Source organism: Carcharhinus amblyrhynchos, chromosome 16, assembly GCF_965287045.1.
Source record: "Carcharhinus amblyrhynchos chromosome 16, sCarAmb.v2.hapA, whole genome shotgun sequence".
Taxonomy (NCBI): Eukaryota; Metazoa; Chordata; class Chondrichthyes; order Carcharhiniformes; family Carcharhinidae; genus Carcharhinus; species Carcharhinus amblyrhynchos.
This window is the reverse complement of record NC_137339.1, coordinates 58,445,427-58,461,062: the sequence shown is the minus strand read 5'-3', so window position 1 is coordinate 58,461,062 and position 15,636 is coordinate 58,445,427. Positions and strand designations below refer to the sequence as shown.

Here is a 15,636-nt window from a genome sequence, read left to right as displayed (position 1 = left end):
CGTGCCCTGCCACACAGTCTGTTTTAACCTTTATATGGTAGACAAAGAACTGCAAGTAGACGTCTTGTTGGTACAATCAATATTTATTTAAAACACAATCAATAATCACCCACCCAACCGAGAACAAGGAGATCTAGGGATACAGGTTCATAGCTCCTTGAAAGTGGAGTCACATATGGACAGTGATGAAGAAGGCATTCAGCAAGCTTCATTGATCAGAACATTGAATATAGGAGTTGGGACATTTGGTTGAAGTTGTACAAGACATTGTTAAGGCCACACTTGGAAACTGAATTCAGTTCTGGTCACCCTATTATAGAAAGCATATTATTAAACTAGAAAGTGCGCAGAAAAGACTTACTAGGATGCTAAGCAACTTGATGGTTTGAGTTATAAGGAGAGGCTGAATAGACAGTTTTTTTCTCTGGAGTGTAGGAGGCTTTGGAGGGTTCTTTTAAAAGTCTATAAAATAATGAGGGCCATAGATCAGCTGATAATCACTCTTTTCCCAAAAGTAGGAGAGTCTAAAACTAGAAGGCATAGATTTGTGAGGGGGAGGTACATAAAAGGGTCCAGAAGGGCAATTTTTTCAGAGGGTGGTGAGTGCCTGAAACAAGCTGCCAAAGGTGGTAGTAGAGGCAGGTTCAATTTTGTCTTTTAAAAAGCGTTTAGACGGTTACATGGGTAAGATAGGTGTAGAGATATGGGCCAAATGCAGGCAATTGGGACTAGCTTAGGGGTTTTAAAAAAAGGGTGGCATGGACAAGTTGGGCCAAAGGATCTGTTTCCATGCTGTAAACGTCTTTGGCTCTGAGCTACAGTCGAATCAGATTCCACCAATTTGGAAATGCAATCCAGGTCAGAACTCACTATTTATTCGGGTGGGAAAAGAAACTGTTCCCACAAACATCTTTATTACAGTGAAAGAAGGCAGGTATAAAAGTAACACTCCAGGATTTGAAAAGCTTTGAGGGCAAGCTGGTTAGCATTCCCTGCCATTGCCGCTCTGAAATTGGCCACAACTTCAGAATTTAGCGCAAATTCAGATTTATGTGGAAACGCCAAAATTGTGATCAGTCACTCACTGCTCTGTCAGAGACCACAATCTGGACTAACACCCACCCATAGCCAGTGAAATCAACTGAGTTAATGATAAAATGCCATTTTTTTCCCTCTCATCCCACAATCAGAAGCCCCATCCAAAGTTAAGCTTGTTCAATGATTTATTGTCACATGCATTGGGATACAGTGAAAAGTATTGTTTCTTGTGTTATACTGAAAGCACACTGTTCATAGACTACAGAGGAGAGAAGAAAGTACCCAGACTTTGTATGGTGACCTGGGTAATACTACTGCTGAACAATCTATCTGGCCCTGAGCCAATCATTTTATATCTGTGCGATGTTCTTAAACATCTCCATTATGATTAATCACTAATTATTGATTTTTAAAAAATAACCCTACTCAAGTTTGATCACGATATTCACCTGAGCCCCCCCACCTCTATAGATCCTAATCTTTTTATCCATTTAGAATGATTTGATTATCACTGCATTTTCATTTCCTTGTTAGCCCTTGGACATCACTACAGCTTGTTGCTAAGGATGCCCATTACAAAACACAACAATTGCACATCAGGAAGATTACACATCAGAGACAACTAGATTTCTTTAATGGGACCCTTGGCAAGGCAAGAACAGCCTTGCTTTGCTGAGGACTACAAAGTGCCAATGACAACAACTGCACAACAAAGTTGGAGCTCAAACCTGAGACATTTTCCTGTGGGCTGATAAAGCCCAGAGAAGAAACTGGAGTACAGTAAACAGTGTGTGGCACAGCAGTGAAGATCAGAAACAGCAAAGCACAAAACCTGAAGGAGCACCAACTCCATTAAGCTCAGGGATTTGAAAACTTTTTATTGGCTCAACATTTTTTTTGTATTCATTTATGGGACACGGGTGTCACTGGCTAGCCAGCATTTATTGCTCATCCCTAGTTGCCCAAGGGCTATTGAGAGGCAACCATATTGCTGTGGCTCTAGAGTCACATGTAGGCCAGACCAGATAAGGATGGCAGATTTCCTTCCCTAAAGGACATTAGTGAACCAGATGGGTTTTTACAATAATCAGCAATGGCTTTATGATCATCAGCAGATTCTTAAATCTAGTTTTTTTCAAAAATTGAATTCAAATTCTACCATTTGCCATGGCAGGATTCGAACCTGGGTCCTTAGAACATTAACTGAGTTTCTCAATTAATAGTCTAGCTATAATACCACCCAGGCCGTCATCTTATTTTTGAGAGGACACCTTAAGTTCAAATCAAAACCCACTTAAGGTTTCCAGGCTGGGTACCAGGAGTTGGTCAGGTTTCAGAATTTGTCTATTTCTCGACTTACTGGCTTGTTACTTCTGTTGATGTGCACTATAGAGGTGCTGTTCCCCTTTTGGCGAACGACAGAAGTGTGCCACTAACTGCAGTGAGGCCATGACCCAGGATGTATCTATGATTGCAAAGGTGTTGTCCTAGGAGTGTGCCAATTATTGAAGGCATTCCTTGGGAGTGTTGAATGTTCACAGAAAAGTCCTAGTAGAGTGTGTTAGGAGGCAATATCTCTTAGTTAGAAGTGATGTTCAATGAGTGGCACACAGCCTTCAACAACATCAACTCCTTCCAAACACTGTCTCAGAACACACTAAATTCTATTCTGATATTCACTTGTCCAGCAATGTGATCTTCAGGCCTGCAGGGTGCAATTCATGCCACTCAGTCTCAATATGGCTTCTTCAGTAAGAAACGGCTGAAGAACGTAAAGGAAGCTTCTGGTTTGTCTGACGGCACCATGTGGCCTGCTCCCTGTGAATCAGATGAGACAAAAAAAAATCAATGATATAATTGTTAGAAATGTAACATCCTAAATTATTGATATCCACTTTCTTCCTCTGCTAAACTTTGTCCATCGCTGAAGGACCACACCTGTAGACCCTTGACGTGCACTAATGACTATTCTGCTGATTGGGAGCCCCACCAAGTATTGAGTATTTTAACACAGTAAAACGCTCCAGGGCACCTCACGAGAATGTGAGTTTGATAAGAACTGCTACTGAAGCAAAGCTTGGGGCAGAATCTGATGCTTTCCCCAAGGTGGAGTGAACTCGGCCACCCAGATGAAATTACATTAGGGTCAGGGTAGCAGAAATTCTTAAGGGGAGGCATGCTAGCATAGTGGTTAGCACTGCTGCCTCATGGTGCCAGGGAACCATTTGGGTCATTGTCTGTGCACAGTCTGCATGTTCTCTGTGTCTGTGTGGGTTTCGTCCAGGTGCTCCAATTTCCTCCCACAGTCTGAAAGATGTGCTGGTTAGGTGAATTGGCCATGCTAAATTCTCCCTCGGTGTACCCGAACTGGCGTCCGAGTGTAGCAACTGGCGGATTTTCACACAACTTCATTGCAGTGTTCACGTAAGCCTATTTCTGACAACAATAAACAAACTATCTCCCCAGCCTCAATTTTTAGGCTGGAGGGAGTGGGTGTTGGAAGGGAGGGAAAGTGACATTTACAATTTTCCTCATCTCAGGCAAGGGGGCACCTCACTGAAGCCCCCTCAGAATTTGGCTCCCCGCATCCAGACATTGGAACTCCAGGACTCCCTACCCCTCCAATGCTGTGGTCACCCTGCTCCTAACCACCCACCCACCCCCTCCCCTACTCTGCTCCTGACATATCATATCCTTCTACCCACGGGCTTATCTTTTCTAAGGTCCCAGGATTTCATCCCAGGCAGGTACGACTTCTGGCCATGCAGTGCTGTGACTGGCCAGGTTGAAGAGCTGTTCAGCCAATCTGATTGACATCCTGCCCACTGCCAAACATTCAAGTGTAATAAGTGGCAGGGGAGTTTGAGAGTTGCTGTCCGCACGTTAGGTGTCAAGCATCAATTGCTCACTTCCCTTAAAATCCTACCTTTGCTGGTGGAAGTATTGACAGGAGTTGGGAGGAGGGAAGCTCCAAAGTTTACAAGGGAATTCCAGAGCTTGGGGTCTTGGCAGATTGACCTGGACACCATGAGAATTCATGGATCCTGGAGTCAAATGTTGAGGATTCCCTCCCAACTATATAGCAATGACATGGACAAGTTGGGCCGAAGGACCTGTTTCCATGCTGTAAACCTGTGACTCATCTTTCCTCCCCTAGCTCTTGTTTATAAACTATTAAATCTTGAATTCCTTTCTGCTCCGATGAAAGACCATCGGTCTGCATCGTGAACTCTTTCTCTTTACATGCAAGCTGCCTGACCTGCTGACTATTTCCAGCATTTCTTGCTTTTTATTTATTATTCATGTGAAGCCATACCTTTATTGTCAGAAAAGCAAGGTTGCCAAACTCCTTGACAAATCCGCCCACCTGATCACCATTCTCATCCTTATACAGCCAGGTCCGACGGTTCACCGTCACCTGGAGGGGGAAAGATAAACAGACACACACAAGATGAAGCTTCAACACAATATATCCCAAAAAGCAGCAACACCAATCCTCCATCACTCTGCTCTCCTCAGCGATGTGGGTCCCACGACACATTGTGAAGATAGATGATAACTCTGCCTATTGCAGACTTCTCATCGTAAGATTTGTTTTGCACAGGATCTAGAGAAATTCCAAAATGCACAGCTCCTTCCATCCCTCAGCTCTCTCCACATGGTGGCACAATGGTTAGCACTACTGCATCATAGCACCGGGGACCTGGGTTCGATTCCCAGCTTGGGTCACTGTCTGTACGGAGGCTGCACGTTCTCCCCATGTGCGCATGGGTTTCCTCCATGCGCATTGGTCATGCTAAATTCTCCCTCAATGGGATTTTCACAGTAACTTCATTGCAATGTTAACGTAAGCCTACTTACTGGAGAAAAGAACATTTTACCATACTTGTTACAGCTGGTGGTGGTAAAGCTTTTGGAAACAATAACTGAACTACATTCATTTGGACAAATGTGAATTTTCTAAGTATAAATTGAAATTAATTAGTCACAAATAGGCTTACATTAACACTGCAATGAAGTTACAGTAAAACCCCCTGGTCGCTACACTCCTGCACCTGTTCAGGTACACTGAGGGAGAATTTAGCATGGCTACTGCACCTAACCAGCACGCCTTTCAGACTGTGGGAGGAAACTGGAGCATCCGGAGGAAACACTCGCAGACATGGGGAGAACATGCAGATTCCACACAGTGACCCAAGCTGGGAATTGAACCCTGGCTTTAAGGAAAGCCAACACAGATTGGTTAAGGGAAAATCATGTAAAATCATATGGATTCAAATTTTTGCAAAGGAGGGTTGATCAGGCAAATGTAGTTCGATTCCCACAAAAGCTGTCTGGTCCTGTGCCAGATTTTAGGATTACCGACAAACTTGGAATAAAAGGGAAAATGGCAGCAAGGATGGCTAAGTGGTGTGTAATAGCCAATATCATGATGGGCTAGAAGTGGAAGTGAATTCTTGACTGGTCCTGTTTATTTTCCTTTTGCAGGAGTGTGTCTGGTTGTCCTTTTAAAGAATTTCCATTTGGATGATTACATAAGAACATAAGAAATAGGAGCAGGAGTAGGCCATCCAGCCCTTCGAGCCTGCCCCGCCATTCAATAAGATCATGGCTGATCTGTCGTGGCTCAGTTCCACATTCCCGCCCTCTCCCCATAACCCTTAATCCCCTCGCTTATCAAAAACCCATCAACCCGCGTCTTAAAAATATTTAGCGAGGCAGCCTCCACCACTTCAACGGGCAGAGAATTCCAGAGATTCACCACCCTTTGAGTGAAGAAGTTCCTCCTCAACTCCGTTCTAAACCCCCCCCCCCCTTTATCTTGAGGCTGTGCCCTCTAGTCCTACTGTCCTTTCTGAGCAGGAAGAGCCTCTCCACCTCTATCTTATCCACCCCATTCATCATCTTATATGTCTCAATGAGATCTCCCCTCATTCTTCTAAACTCTAACGAGTACAAGCCTATTTAATTCAGCCTCTCCTCATAGTTCAACCCCCTCAACTCTGGTATCAGCCTAGTAAACCTCCTCTGCACTCCCTCCAAGGCCAAAATATCCTTGCGTAAGTGCGGCGACCAAAACTGCACACAGTACTCCAGCTGCAGCCTCACCAATGCCCTGTACAGTCGCAGCAAGACCTCCCTACTTTTATACTCAATCCCCCTCACTATGAAGGCCAGCATCCCATTCACCTTCCTGACCACCTGCTGCACCTGCAGGCTGGGTTTTTGCGACTCATGCACAAGGACCCCGAGGTCCCTCTGCACCGTTGCATGCTGCAGTTTTTCGCCACTAAGTAATAGTCCTTCCTACCATTATTCCTACCAAAGTGGACTATGATTAAAGTTCAGCTCATTTCACATTTTTCATGCTGTGGTCTACGTGTCACAAACAGCTCTGTTACTTAAATTGGAACACGTGGGATTTTTTTTTTAAAGAAACATAAAATCTGGGACTGTTCGCTCTCAAGCTCTTCCTCCCCATCACCCACTGCTATTATGAATCCTCCACAGGGTAGACAATGGCCTAGTGGTATTATCACTAGACTATTAATCACAAAACTCAGCTAATGTTCTGGGGACCAGGATTTGAATCCCGCCGTGGCAGATGACGGAATCCGGATTTTAAAAATTTGGAATTGAGAATCTACTGATGACCATGAAAGCGTTGTCGATTGTCAGAAAAATCCATCACTTCCTTAATGCTCTTTAGGGAAGGAAATCTGTTGTCGGCATCTGGTCTGCATATATTCCCAGAGCCACATCCAGACTCAACTGCCTTCTGAAATGGCCTAGCAAGTGACTCAGTTCAAGGGCGACTAGGGATGGGCAATAAAAACTGACCAGCCAGTGACACCCATGTCCCAGGAATAACTAAAATAAAGATTAAAGAATGAAAATAAAAGCACTTTTCTGATTTGATTTACTGAATCAGAATTTTGATTCTTTGTCACACTGTTGCACTATTGAAAATATTTGCATTGCTGCAAAGTTGGATAGAGTAATTATAGATTGGGAGATAAGAAGTTAAAAGGTAGTGTTTTTCTGTGCTTAGAGATTTAAAAAATGCAAGTACATAGAGAACCCAAAGTGAAACATTTGTATCAAAAAGGTCCAGCAGCAGTTTTACCAAGACAATAGACTTTAGGATTTTTTGAATTTAGCCAATCAATTTGAATCAGGCACTTGATACCAAAATTTGAATTTGATGGCTTTGACAACCTAGGACCAATCCTATTGTGGAAAATATTGATATGTCATCACAGGCATAAAAGGAGAGAGGGAAAGAATCGCTGGCTCTCATAGCTTCATCAATGTCTTAGAGAAAGTACCATCTGGATAGCAAAAGTACCAAAGAAGAAAAGTTCCAGACAGAAGAATCAGAGAATATTCCAGAGGACACAAAACTTGACTAAATTCTATTTTGTTAATTGTATTAGTTGAATTGTATTAATTTGAACAGTGTATCATTAGAATCTTGTTTTATTTGGAAATAGTTATGGAAAGATTTATTTGGTTTGTTAACAGTTTAGTTAGTTTGCTCACTGTTAGATAAATTGTTATATATTGATTTTAGCATGTGTCGGGGATTGTTTTGTATTTAACCATTAGAAGTTGCTAAAAAGCAGGTCACACCACTTCAAACACTTTCTCCTCCCCCCCACAGACAAGGTGAGGTACTCCTCTGGGTATTTTGGTGTTAGTTCTCAGAGGGGGGGAAATCAACTTCTGCTTTATAATATGCAGATGCACAGAGGTTAAAAATCCACTCACATCTGATACTGCAAAGAAGCCACAGAATATAGACCAAAGCTCACCTTCTGTTGGAGAGATTCCACAAACCACTCATCTCCCAGGAAGTTACAGGCCATGTCCACATCTCCATTATAAACCAGGATCCGGTATTTCTGTTAACAAAAATGCAGCCAAATTAACATCAGATAAAAGAATCAATTTAACGTTCAATGTAGAGAGATTCGGAAGTATTTGCATCATAGACCGAGAGCTAATAGACAATATTCACCTGAGATACCAGAGAATTCAGTACTTAATCCCGCAACAGAGAGATATTTGCATTATCAGAGGTGCCATGATTCAGGTGAGGTATTAAACATTGTCTGCCCTCTTAGGTAGATGCAAAAGATCTTGCAGCACTTGAGGAAGAGGAGGGGGGGCTAGGGGGTAAATTCTCCATGCCCTGGCTAACATAACCTGCTCCAATGATGGTGCTGGAGGAGTTAATCTGATCTGTGTCATGTTTGTAGAATCTTGCTGTGCACAAATCGGCTACTGTGTTTTCTGATGTTACAACAGCAAGTATATCTACTGCATTGGTTGCAAAGCACTTCGAGGCATCCTCATGGTTGTGAAGGGGGTTATATGAACACACTATTTTCTCTACTGTAGCAGGCACTACATTGTGAACGCAGCAACTGTGTGGGGGTTGGGGAGAGAAGGAAAAAGTACAGATGCTTCATGGTTAGTGAAGTGCTGTCACTATTATAGTGAAGGGAAGTTGCAGCTTGCGGAAGGCACTGGGGTAATTCTGACTGTGTGAATTAGCTACCTGTTTACACGTCCCAACTTTTATTTTAATTCATAGAATCCCTACAATACAAGAGGCGGCCATTTGGCCCATCAAGTCTGCACCGACAGCAATCCCACACAGGCCCTATCCACATGACCCCATGTGTTCACTCTGCCAATTCCCCTGACACTAAGGGGCAATCTACCATGGCCAATCCACCTAATCTGCACATCTCTGGACTGTGGGAGGAAGCCAGAGCGCTAGGAGGAAACCACACACAGGGAGAACGTGCAAACTCCACCCAGATAGTCACCCGAGGCCGGAATTGAACCCAGGTCCCTAGCACTGTGAGGCAGCAGTGCTAACCACTGTGTCACCATGCCGCCCTTTATAGTTATAGTGAATAGAATAAAAAAGATTGCAAATTGGGTGTCTGATTCCTCCTGTTCCAGTTTACACTAATACAAAGTCAATATATCCACCACTGTGTCCAAAGTTAAAGATAGGTCTATGGAGAAACCTCTACAGTTCACCTTCAGATGATAGAATTCTAGGCAAAAGAGAAAATGCTGGAAAATCTCAACAGGCCTACCAGCATCTGTAAGAGGAGAAAAAAGCTGATGGTTCAAATCCCACTTGACCCTTTATCAAAGGGTTTTTGGTTTCAGATTCTAACATCCATAGTAATTTGCTTTTATATAGAATTCTAGCCTCAATTTTAAGCCTTCACAAAGCAGGAAATGAAAAAAAGACCATTTCCCACAACACACGATACACAATTACAACATCATGGTCTCCAACAAACTCAATGCAAAATTTGAGATATTTGTAATTGTGTAAATCTTCCCAAAATCCAAAGCTTCTACATTTTCTTGAATTGCATTGTACAAAGTGCTTCTTTGTTATATACAGGTGATCGCCCGAACTGTACCTTTACCTTCGGTCTCACTTCCTGACCATCACACAACTTATTCGCAATGGGAGTTCAGTCAATTAACATGGATCGACTCTGGAAGTCCACTCAACATGGAGTGGAAATAAAACTCAGTATTCATGATTGTAAAATTGATAGTATGCTGGAAATAAATATCTTGTATCGTATCACCAAGCATGTGAGCCCAATGTATACTACTCGTTCCAGAATCTAATGTTTATCAGGGGGAGGGATGCTCATTTGTGCCCAGACTATGTTTCCCAAGTCCCGGTTCAATCTAGCATTGATAGGTGCTGGGTATCTAGTTGGGTGTTCACTTGCCTGGTGCAGCTCAAATGAGGCAGAGCTTTGACAGCAGACAGTGAATACATCACCGAGCACACTTCCAGGCCAGAAGACTGCCCCAGGCTTCCGACCACCCTGTAGAAGCCAGTTGAGACAAAGTGGTGAAAGATTCCTTTGGAGCTATTGGGAGGTGGAGCAAGGAGTTCTCCTGGATCCTGGTGTCTTGACTCAATTCTCCTGCAGTTACCCACAAAAACAGAGTTAGCTGTGCACAGACCAGCAGACTCATTTCCCTGCATTACTAAGGGGAGCATGTTTCAGGGAGAACTTTCGACTGCAAAGTGCATCTGGGAGATGTGAAAGACACACTACGTAAATTAAGTTTCTTCACTGAGATGATACTGTGCCTTTAAGAAATGTATATTAATCATGTTTCACTGTAGGATGTTTTAAGCAGTCCGTGGCATTTTGTTGGTTCCATTTTCTCTGCAGTCGGAGTCCTCTTTTGTTAATGAGGCAGTATAATTGACATAATGGGAGCACGAGATAATGAAATTGGGTGAGCGTGGCAGAAGGCGGCCCTGAGATGGGCTATCTCTGGCGATTTGTGTTAAGAACATAAGAACATAAGAAATAGGAGCAGGAGTAGGCCATCTAGCCCCTCGAGCCTGCCCCGCCATTCAATAAGATCATGGCTGATCTGTCGTGGTTCAGTTCCACATTCCCGCCCTCTCCCCATAACCCTTAATCCCCTCGCTTATCAAAAACCCATCAACCTGCGTCTTAAAAATATTTAGCGAGGCAGCCTCCACCACTTCAACGGGCAGAGAATTCCAGAGATTCACCACCCTTTGAGTGAAGAAGTTCTTCCTCAACTCCGTTCTAAACCGCCCCTTTATCTTGAGGCTGTGCCCCCTAGTCCTACTGTCCTTTCTGAGTGGGAAGAGTCTCTCCACCTCTATCCTATCCATCCCATTCATCATCTTATACGTCTCAATGAGATCTCCCCTCATTCTTCTAAACTCTAACGAGTACAAGCCTAGTTTATTCAGCCTCTCCTCATAGCTCAACCCCCTCAACTCCGGCATCAGCCTATTAAACCTCCTCTGCACTCCCTCCAAGGCCAAAATATCCTTGCGTAAGTACGGCGCCCAAAACTGCACACAGTACTCCAGCTGCGGCCTCACCAATGCCCTATACAGCCGCAGCAAGACCTCCCTACTTTTATATTCAATCCCCTTCGCTATGAAGGCCAGCATCCCATTCGCCTTCCTGACCACCTGCTGCACCTGCAAGCTGGGTTTTTGCGACTCATGCACAAGGACCCCGAGGTCCCTCTGCACCGTTGCTTGCTGCAGTTTTTCTCCACGTAAGTAATAATCCTTCCTACCATTATTCCTACCAAAGTGGACCACCTCGCACTTGCCAACATTAAATTCCATTTGCCAGCTCCTGGCCCATTCGCCCAGCCTATCTAGATCCTTCTGCAGACTCTCCACACCCTCCGCACAATTTGCCGTTCCAATCTTGGTGTCATCAGCAAATTTCGACACCATACACTCCGTTCCCTCCTCCAGATCATTTATATAAATGGTAAATAGCTGAGGCCCCAGCACTGACCTCTGGGGCACTCCACTAGTCACCATCCGCCAATCCGAATAGCACCCATTGACCCCCACTCTCTGTCTCCTATTTGACAACCAATCCTCTATCCACGCTAACACCCTACCCCCAACTCCATGTCCCCTGACCTTCTGCAATAACCTCGAGGTACCTTGTCAAACGCCTTCTGAAAATCAAGGAAGACCACATCCACCGACTCTCCTCTATCCACCGCCCTAGACACATCCTCAGAATTCCAGTAAATTTGTCAGGCACGACTTCCCTTTAATGAAACCGTGCTGCGTCTGCTCTATCAAGCAATTCTCGTCAAGATGCCTCGCTATTTTCTCCTTGATGACGGATTCTAACATTTTACCTACAACAGACGTCAAACTAACCGGCCTATAATTCCCCGCCTTTTGCCTGGCACCCTTCTTAAACAACGGCGTAACATTAGCCGTTTTCCAATCTTCCAGCACTTCCCCGGAATCCAGCGACGTCTGGAAAATAACCACCAAGGCATCCACTATCACCTCCGCCATTTCTTTCAGAACCCTCGGATGCATTCCATCCGGTCCTGGGGACTTGTCCACAATCAGCCCCTCCAGTCTGTCGAGCACCGCCTCTCTAGTAACAGTAATGTCATTAAGACCCTCCAGTCCTATCACCTTTCCATCGCTAACACCCGGCAAATTATTCACGTCCTCCTCCGTGAAGACCGAAACAAAAAAGCTGTTCAAGACCTCAGCCATATCCCCATCCCCGACCACTAAGTCCCCCTTCTCATCCTCTAAGGGGCCAATGTTCACCCTAGCCAGCCTCTTCCTTTTTATGTATTTATAAAAACTCTTGCTATCCTTTTTTATATTAAGCGCTAGCCCAGCTTCATAGTTAGGTTATACGGAGCCAGGGCATGAGACTCTCCTCTGACCAGGAAGATCCCAATGTCTCCTAATGGCAAGTAAGGTAAAAATAACATTAACGGTAACTTGCACTGCCCCTAAGCCATCCATCCAACGGTATGGCGGATAGGCAGGATTGTTGGCACCTCTGGTCACATTTTCCACACCAGCCATTGGTACTGTCCAACCTTGCAAATCACCACCTTGTGATTGCCCCAACTCAAACTGAGGAGACTTCCATTCTTTAACTCAGCACTGGATTTAATCCACAGGCCACATAACCTGTGGCTAACTGATTGCTGGTTCTCTCTGCTGGTAATTTTAGCAAGTTGTTCTACACTGACCCACAGCTGCACTTAACTTCATGCTTTGTTCCTCTCCCTGTCACAACTAAAGTTCTTCAAAACCATTGAGGTTAGCCCACCTCCCAAATGACAGATGTTTTGCCAAGGTTTTTGGGATTCTAATTAGGGCATATCTTTATCTTGTTGGGCATCCCTCTCTAACTGAAGGAGGCAGAGTAGGACGAGAGGAAGTGTGCAAGGCCAGTGTGTCAACATCCTGGGCGTTCAACAAGATGGTGCCTGTAGCTACAGAAGGCAACAGTACAGATTAAGTGGCCATCTCAAAAAATGATCTGCAAGAGGAGACTATAACTTTACTGGAAAGAGCATGTCCAATATTACTGACCATTTACAACTTCAGTGGAGAGTCAAAAGGACGTAGGGTGTAAAACCATCCTTCTATCAGATCTGCCAGTTTGCCACCAGTTAAAATTGACCCAATAACCACTTTCTTGAAAGGAGCAACTTGGCCCCTGGCCTTCAACGTGACTGCTTGCCTCACTATGTGATGTTATTGAATCCTTTTGAGCAATGCCAGGATAGGTACAACAGCAGCCTGCCTTCACACGTGGAGCACAGCCTTTGTAATTGTACACATCATTTGGGAGACTCTGATATGGTGACTGTTGATGTAAACTTGTATTCAACTTTGGGTAGTTTATAAGGTTCAAGACAGCATGGACTTCAAATGTTGAGTCTCAAGAAACTGAACTAGTTTCTCATTCTGTCACGCAAGTGAAGCCCTGGAGTCTCACATTCTTGATGCCATTTTCCTATCCTTCACATGTCAGGTTCAACCTTCTAGGTCAGAGCTTTTTCTCAGTGCCCAGAATATTGACAAAACATTCTTGTAACATTGCGGGCTGTCTTAGGCTACAGGGCTTGCACATCACTGCTTTTAGACATTCAAATCCTCATTAGGATTCCCTATCAGACCTTTCTTCGTTCTTCGAAGATGTAACAAGCAAAGTGGATAATGGGATCCTTTAGATGTAGAATGTCTGGACTTCCAGAAGTCTGATAAAGTGCCACACCAAAGATTAATTCACAAGGTTAGATCACGTGGGATGAGGGGTAATTTATTAATTTGGATAGGTGACTGGCTAATGGTCAGAAGACAGAGTCGGGGTAAATGTTTTTTTTTCTGGAAGGCAAGAAATAACTAGTAGGGTGTCACAGAGTTTGGTCCTTGGTCTGTTTAAAATCTGCATTAATCACTTGGATACAGGGATAGCAGGCACTATAGCCAAATTTGCAGATGACACAAAAATAGGCGGGACAGTAAGTTACAATGAGGAAATAGGAACTTACAAAGGGATATAGATAGATTAGGCGAGTGGGCCAAAACGAGCCAATGGAGTTTAACGTGGATAATTGTGAGGACATGCACTTTGGTCCTAAAAATGGGAAGGCGACTTTTTGTCTGAATGGGCAGAGACTTTGGGTGCCCCAGTGCAGAGGGACCGAGGTGTCCTCATTCATGAGTCACAAAACTAGTACACAAGTACACCAGATAAAGAAAGTGAATGGAATGTTGGCATTTACAGCTAAAGGAATAGACTGTCAAGGTAGCGTGGTTTTGTTGCAATTATACAAGGCATTGGTGAGGCCGCACTTGGAGTATTGTGCACAGTTTTGGTCCCCTTATTTGAGGAAAGATGTAGTGGCATTGGAGATTCACTAGATTGATTCCAGAGATATTTGTCGTATGAAGAGAGATTGAACAGTTTAGGTCTTTACTCTCTGGAATTTAGAAAAATGAGGGGAGATCAAATTGAGATATTCATGATAAAAAGTATGGATAAAGTCGATGTGGAGTGGATGCTTCCTCTTGTGGGGCATTCTAGGATGAGGGGTCATAGCCTTAGGATAAGGGGTAGCAAATTTAAAATAGAGTTGAGGAGAATCTGTGGAATTCATTGCCCCAAAGTGCAGTGGATGATGGGACAATGGATAAATTTGAGGAGCTAGACAGATTTTTAATTGGTAATGGAATGAAAGGTGATGGGGAAAAGACAGGAAAATGGGGATGAGAAGCATATCAGCCATGATCGAATGGTGGAGCAGACTCAATGGGCCGAATAGCCTAATTCTGCTTCCATATCTTATGAACTTATGCTTGTTTTAATCTGAACTAATGCAGTGTTCTGTTCTTTGTGTTCTCCTTGGATTGGGACGATTGACAGGTCAAGTCACATGACCGGGGGCAGCTACGCTTTCAGAGAATTACAGCGGAGTTTTTCAGAAGCTATTTGGAGTTGAGAGAGTGGTGTGCTTTCTTGTCTCAGACATCTGAATACTGGAAGCTGTTAGACTAGATTTACTCCTGTTTTGCTGTCTTGAGGAAATGCCTTTCTCTGAAGACTGCTATTTGGATCTCTGTCCATAGGTCTTAAGAGCTGGAAATCTAGTATCACGCAAGCATACTTATTTTAGTGCTAACTAGTTCTGAAAAGGATGTATGTATATGAGGTATTGTTTTTATATTAGAACAGAGACAGCTAGCTGTTAAGAATTATACTGTGAACAAAAGAACAAAGAAAATTACAGCACAGGAACAGGCCCTTCGGCCCTCCAAGCCTGCACTGACCACGCTGCTTGATTTACCTAAAACCCCCTATGCTTCCAGGGACCGTATCCCTCTATTCCCATCTCATTCATGGACTTGTCAAGATGCCCCTTAAAAGTCACTACCGTATCTGCTTCCACTACTTCCCCTGGCAACGAGTTTCAGGCACCCACCACTAAAAAAAAATCTGCCTCGTACATCTCTTTTAAAACTTGCCCCATGCACCTTATACCTATGCTCCCTAATAATTGACTCTTCCACCCTGTGGAAAAGCTTCTGACTATCCACTCTACCCATGCCTCTCAATCTTGCAGACTTCTTTCAGGTCTCCCCTCGACCTCCTTTGCTCCAGTGAGAACAAACCAAGGTTCTCCAACCTCTCCTCAAAGTTAATGCCCTCCATGCCAGGCAACATCCTGGTAAATCTTTTCTGTGCC

The 15,636-nt window shown here is 43.9% G+C and overlaps 1 protein-coding gene across 4 annotated transcripts in view; it reads right to left on the bottom strand.

Moving 5' to 3' along the window:
- Positions 1-64: 64 nt before the first annotated feature.
- ctsa (cathepsin A) overlaps positions 65-15,636 on the bottom strand; it is a 48,003-nt gene continuing 32,431 nt past the window's right edge. For all 4 annotated transcript variants that reach the window (XM_080205144.1, XM_080205146.1, XM_080205147.1 and 1 more), the window contains exons 13-15: positions 7,854-7,943; positions 4,355-4,456; positions 65-2,856 (exon numbers count right to left, since the gene is read on the bottom strand). In XM_080205144.1, the coding sequence (XP_080061270.1) occupies positions 2,773-2,856; positions 4,355-4,456; positions 7,854-7,943 (276 nt within the window). In that variant the 3' untranslated portion in view covers positions 65-2,772. The remainder of the gene's footprint in view (positions 2,857-4,354; positions 4,457-7,853; positions 7,944-15,636) is intronic.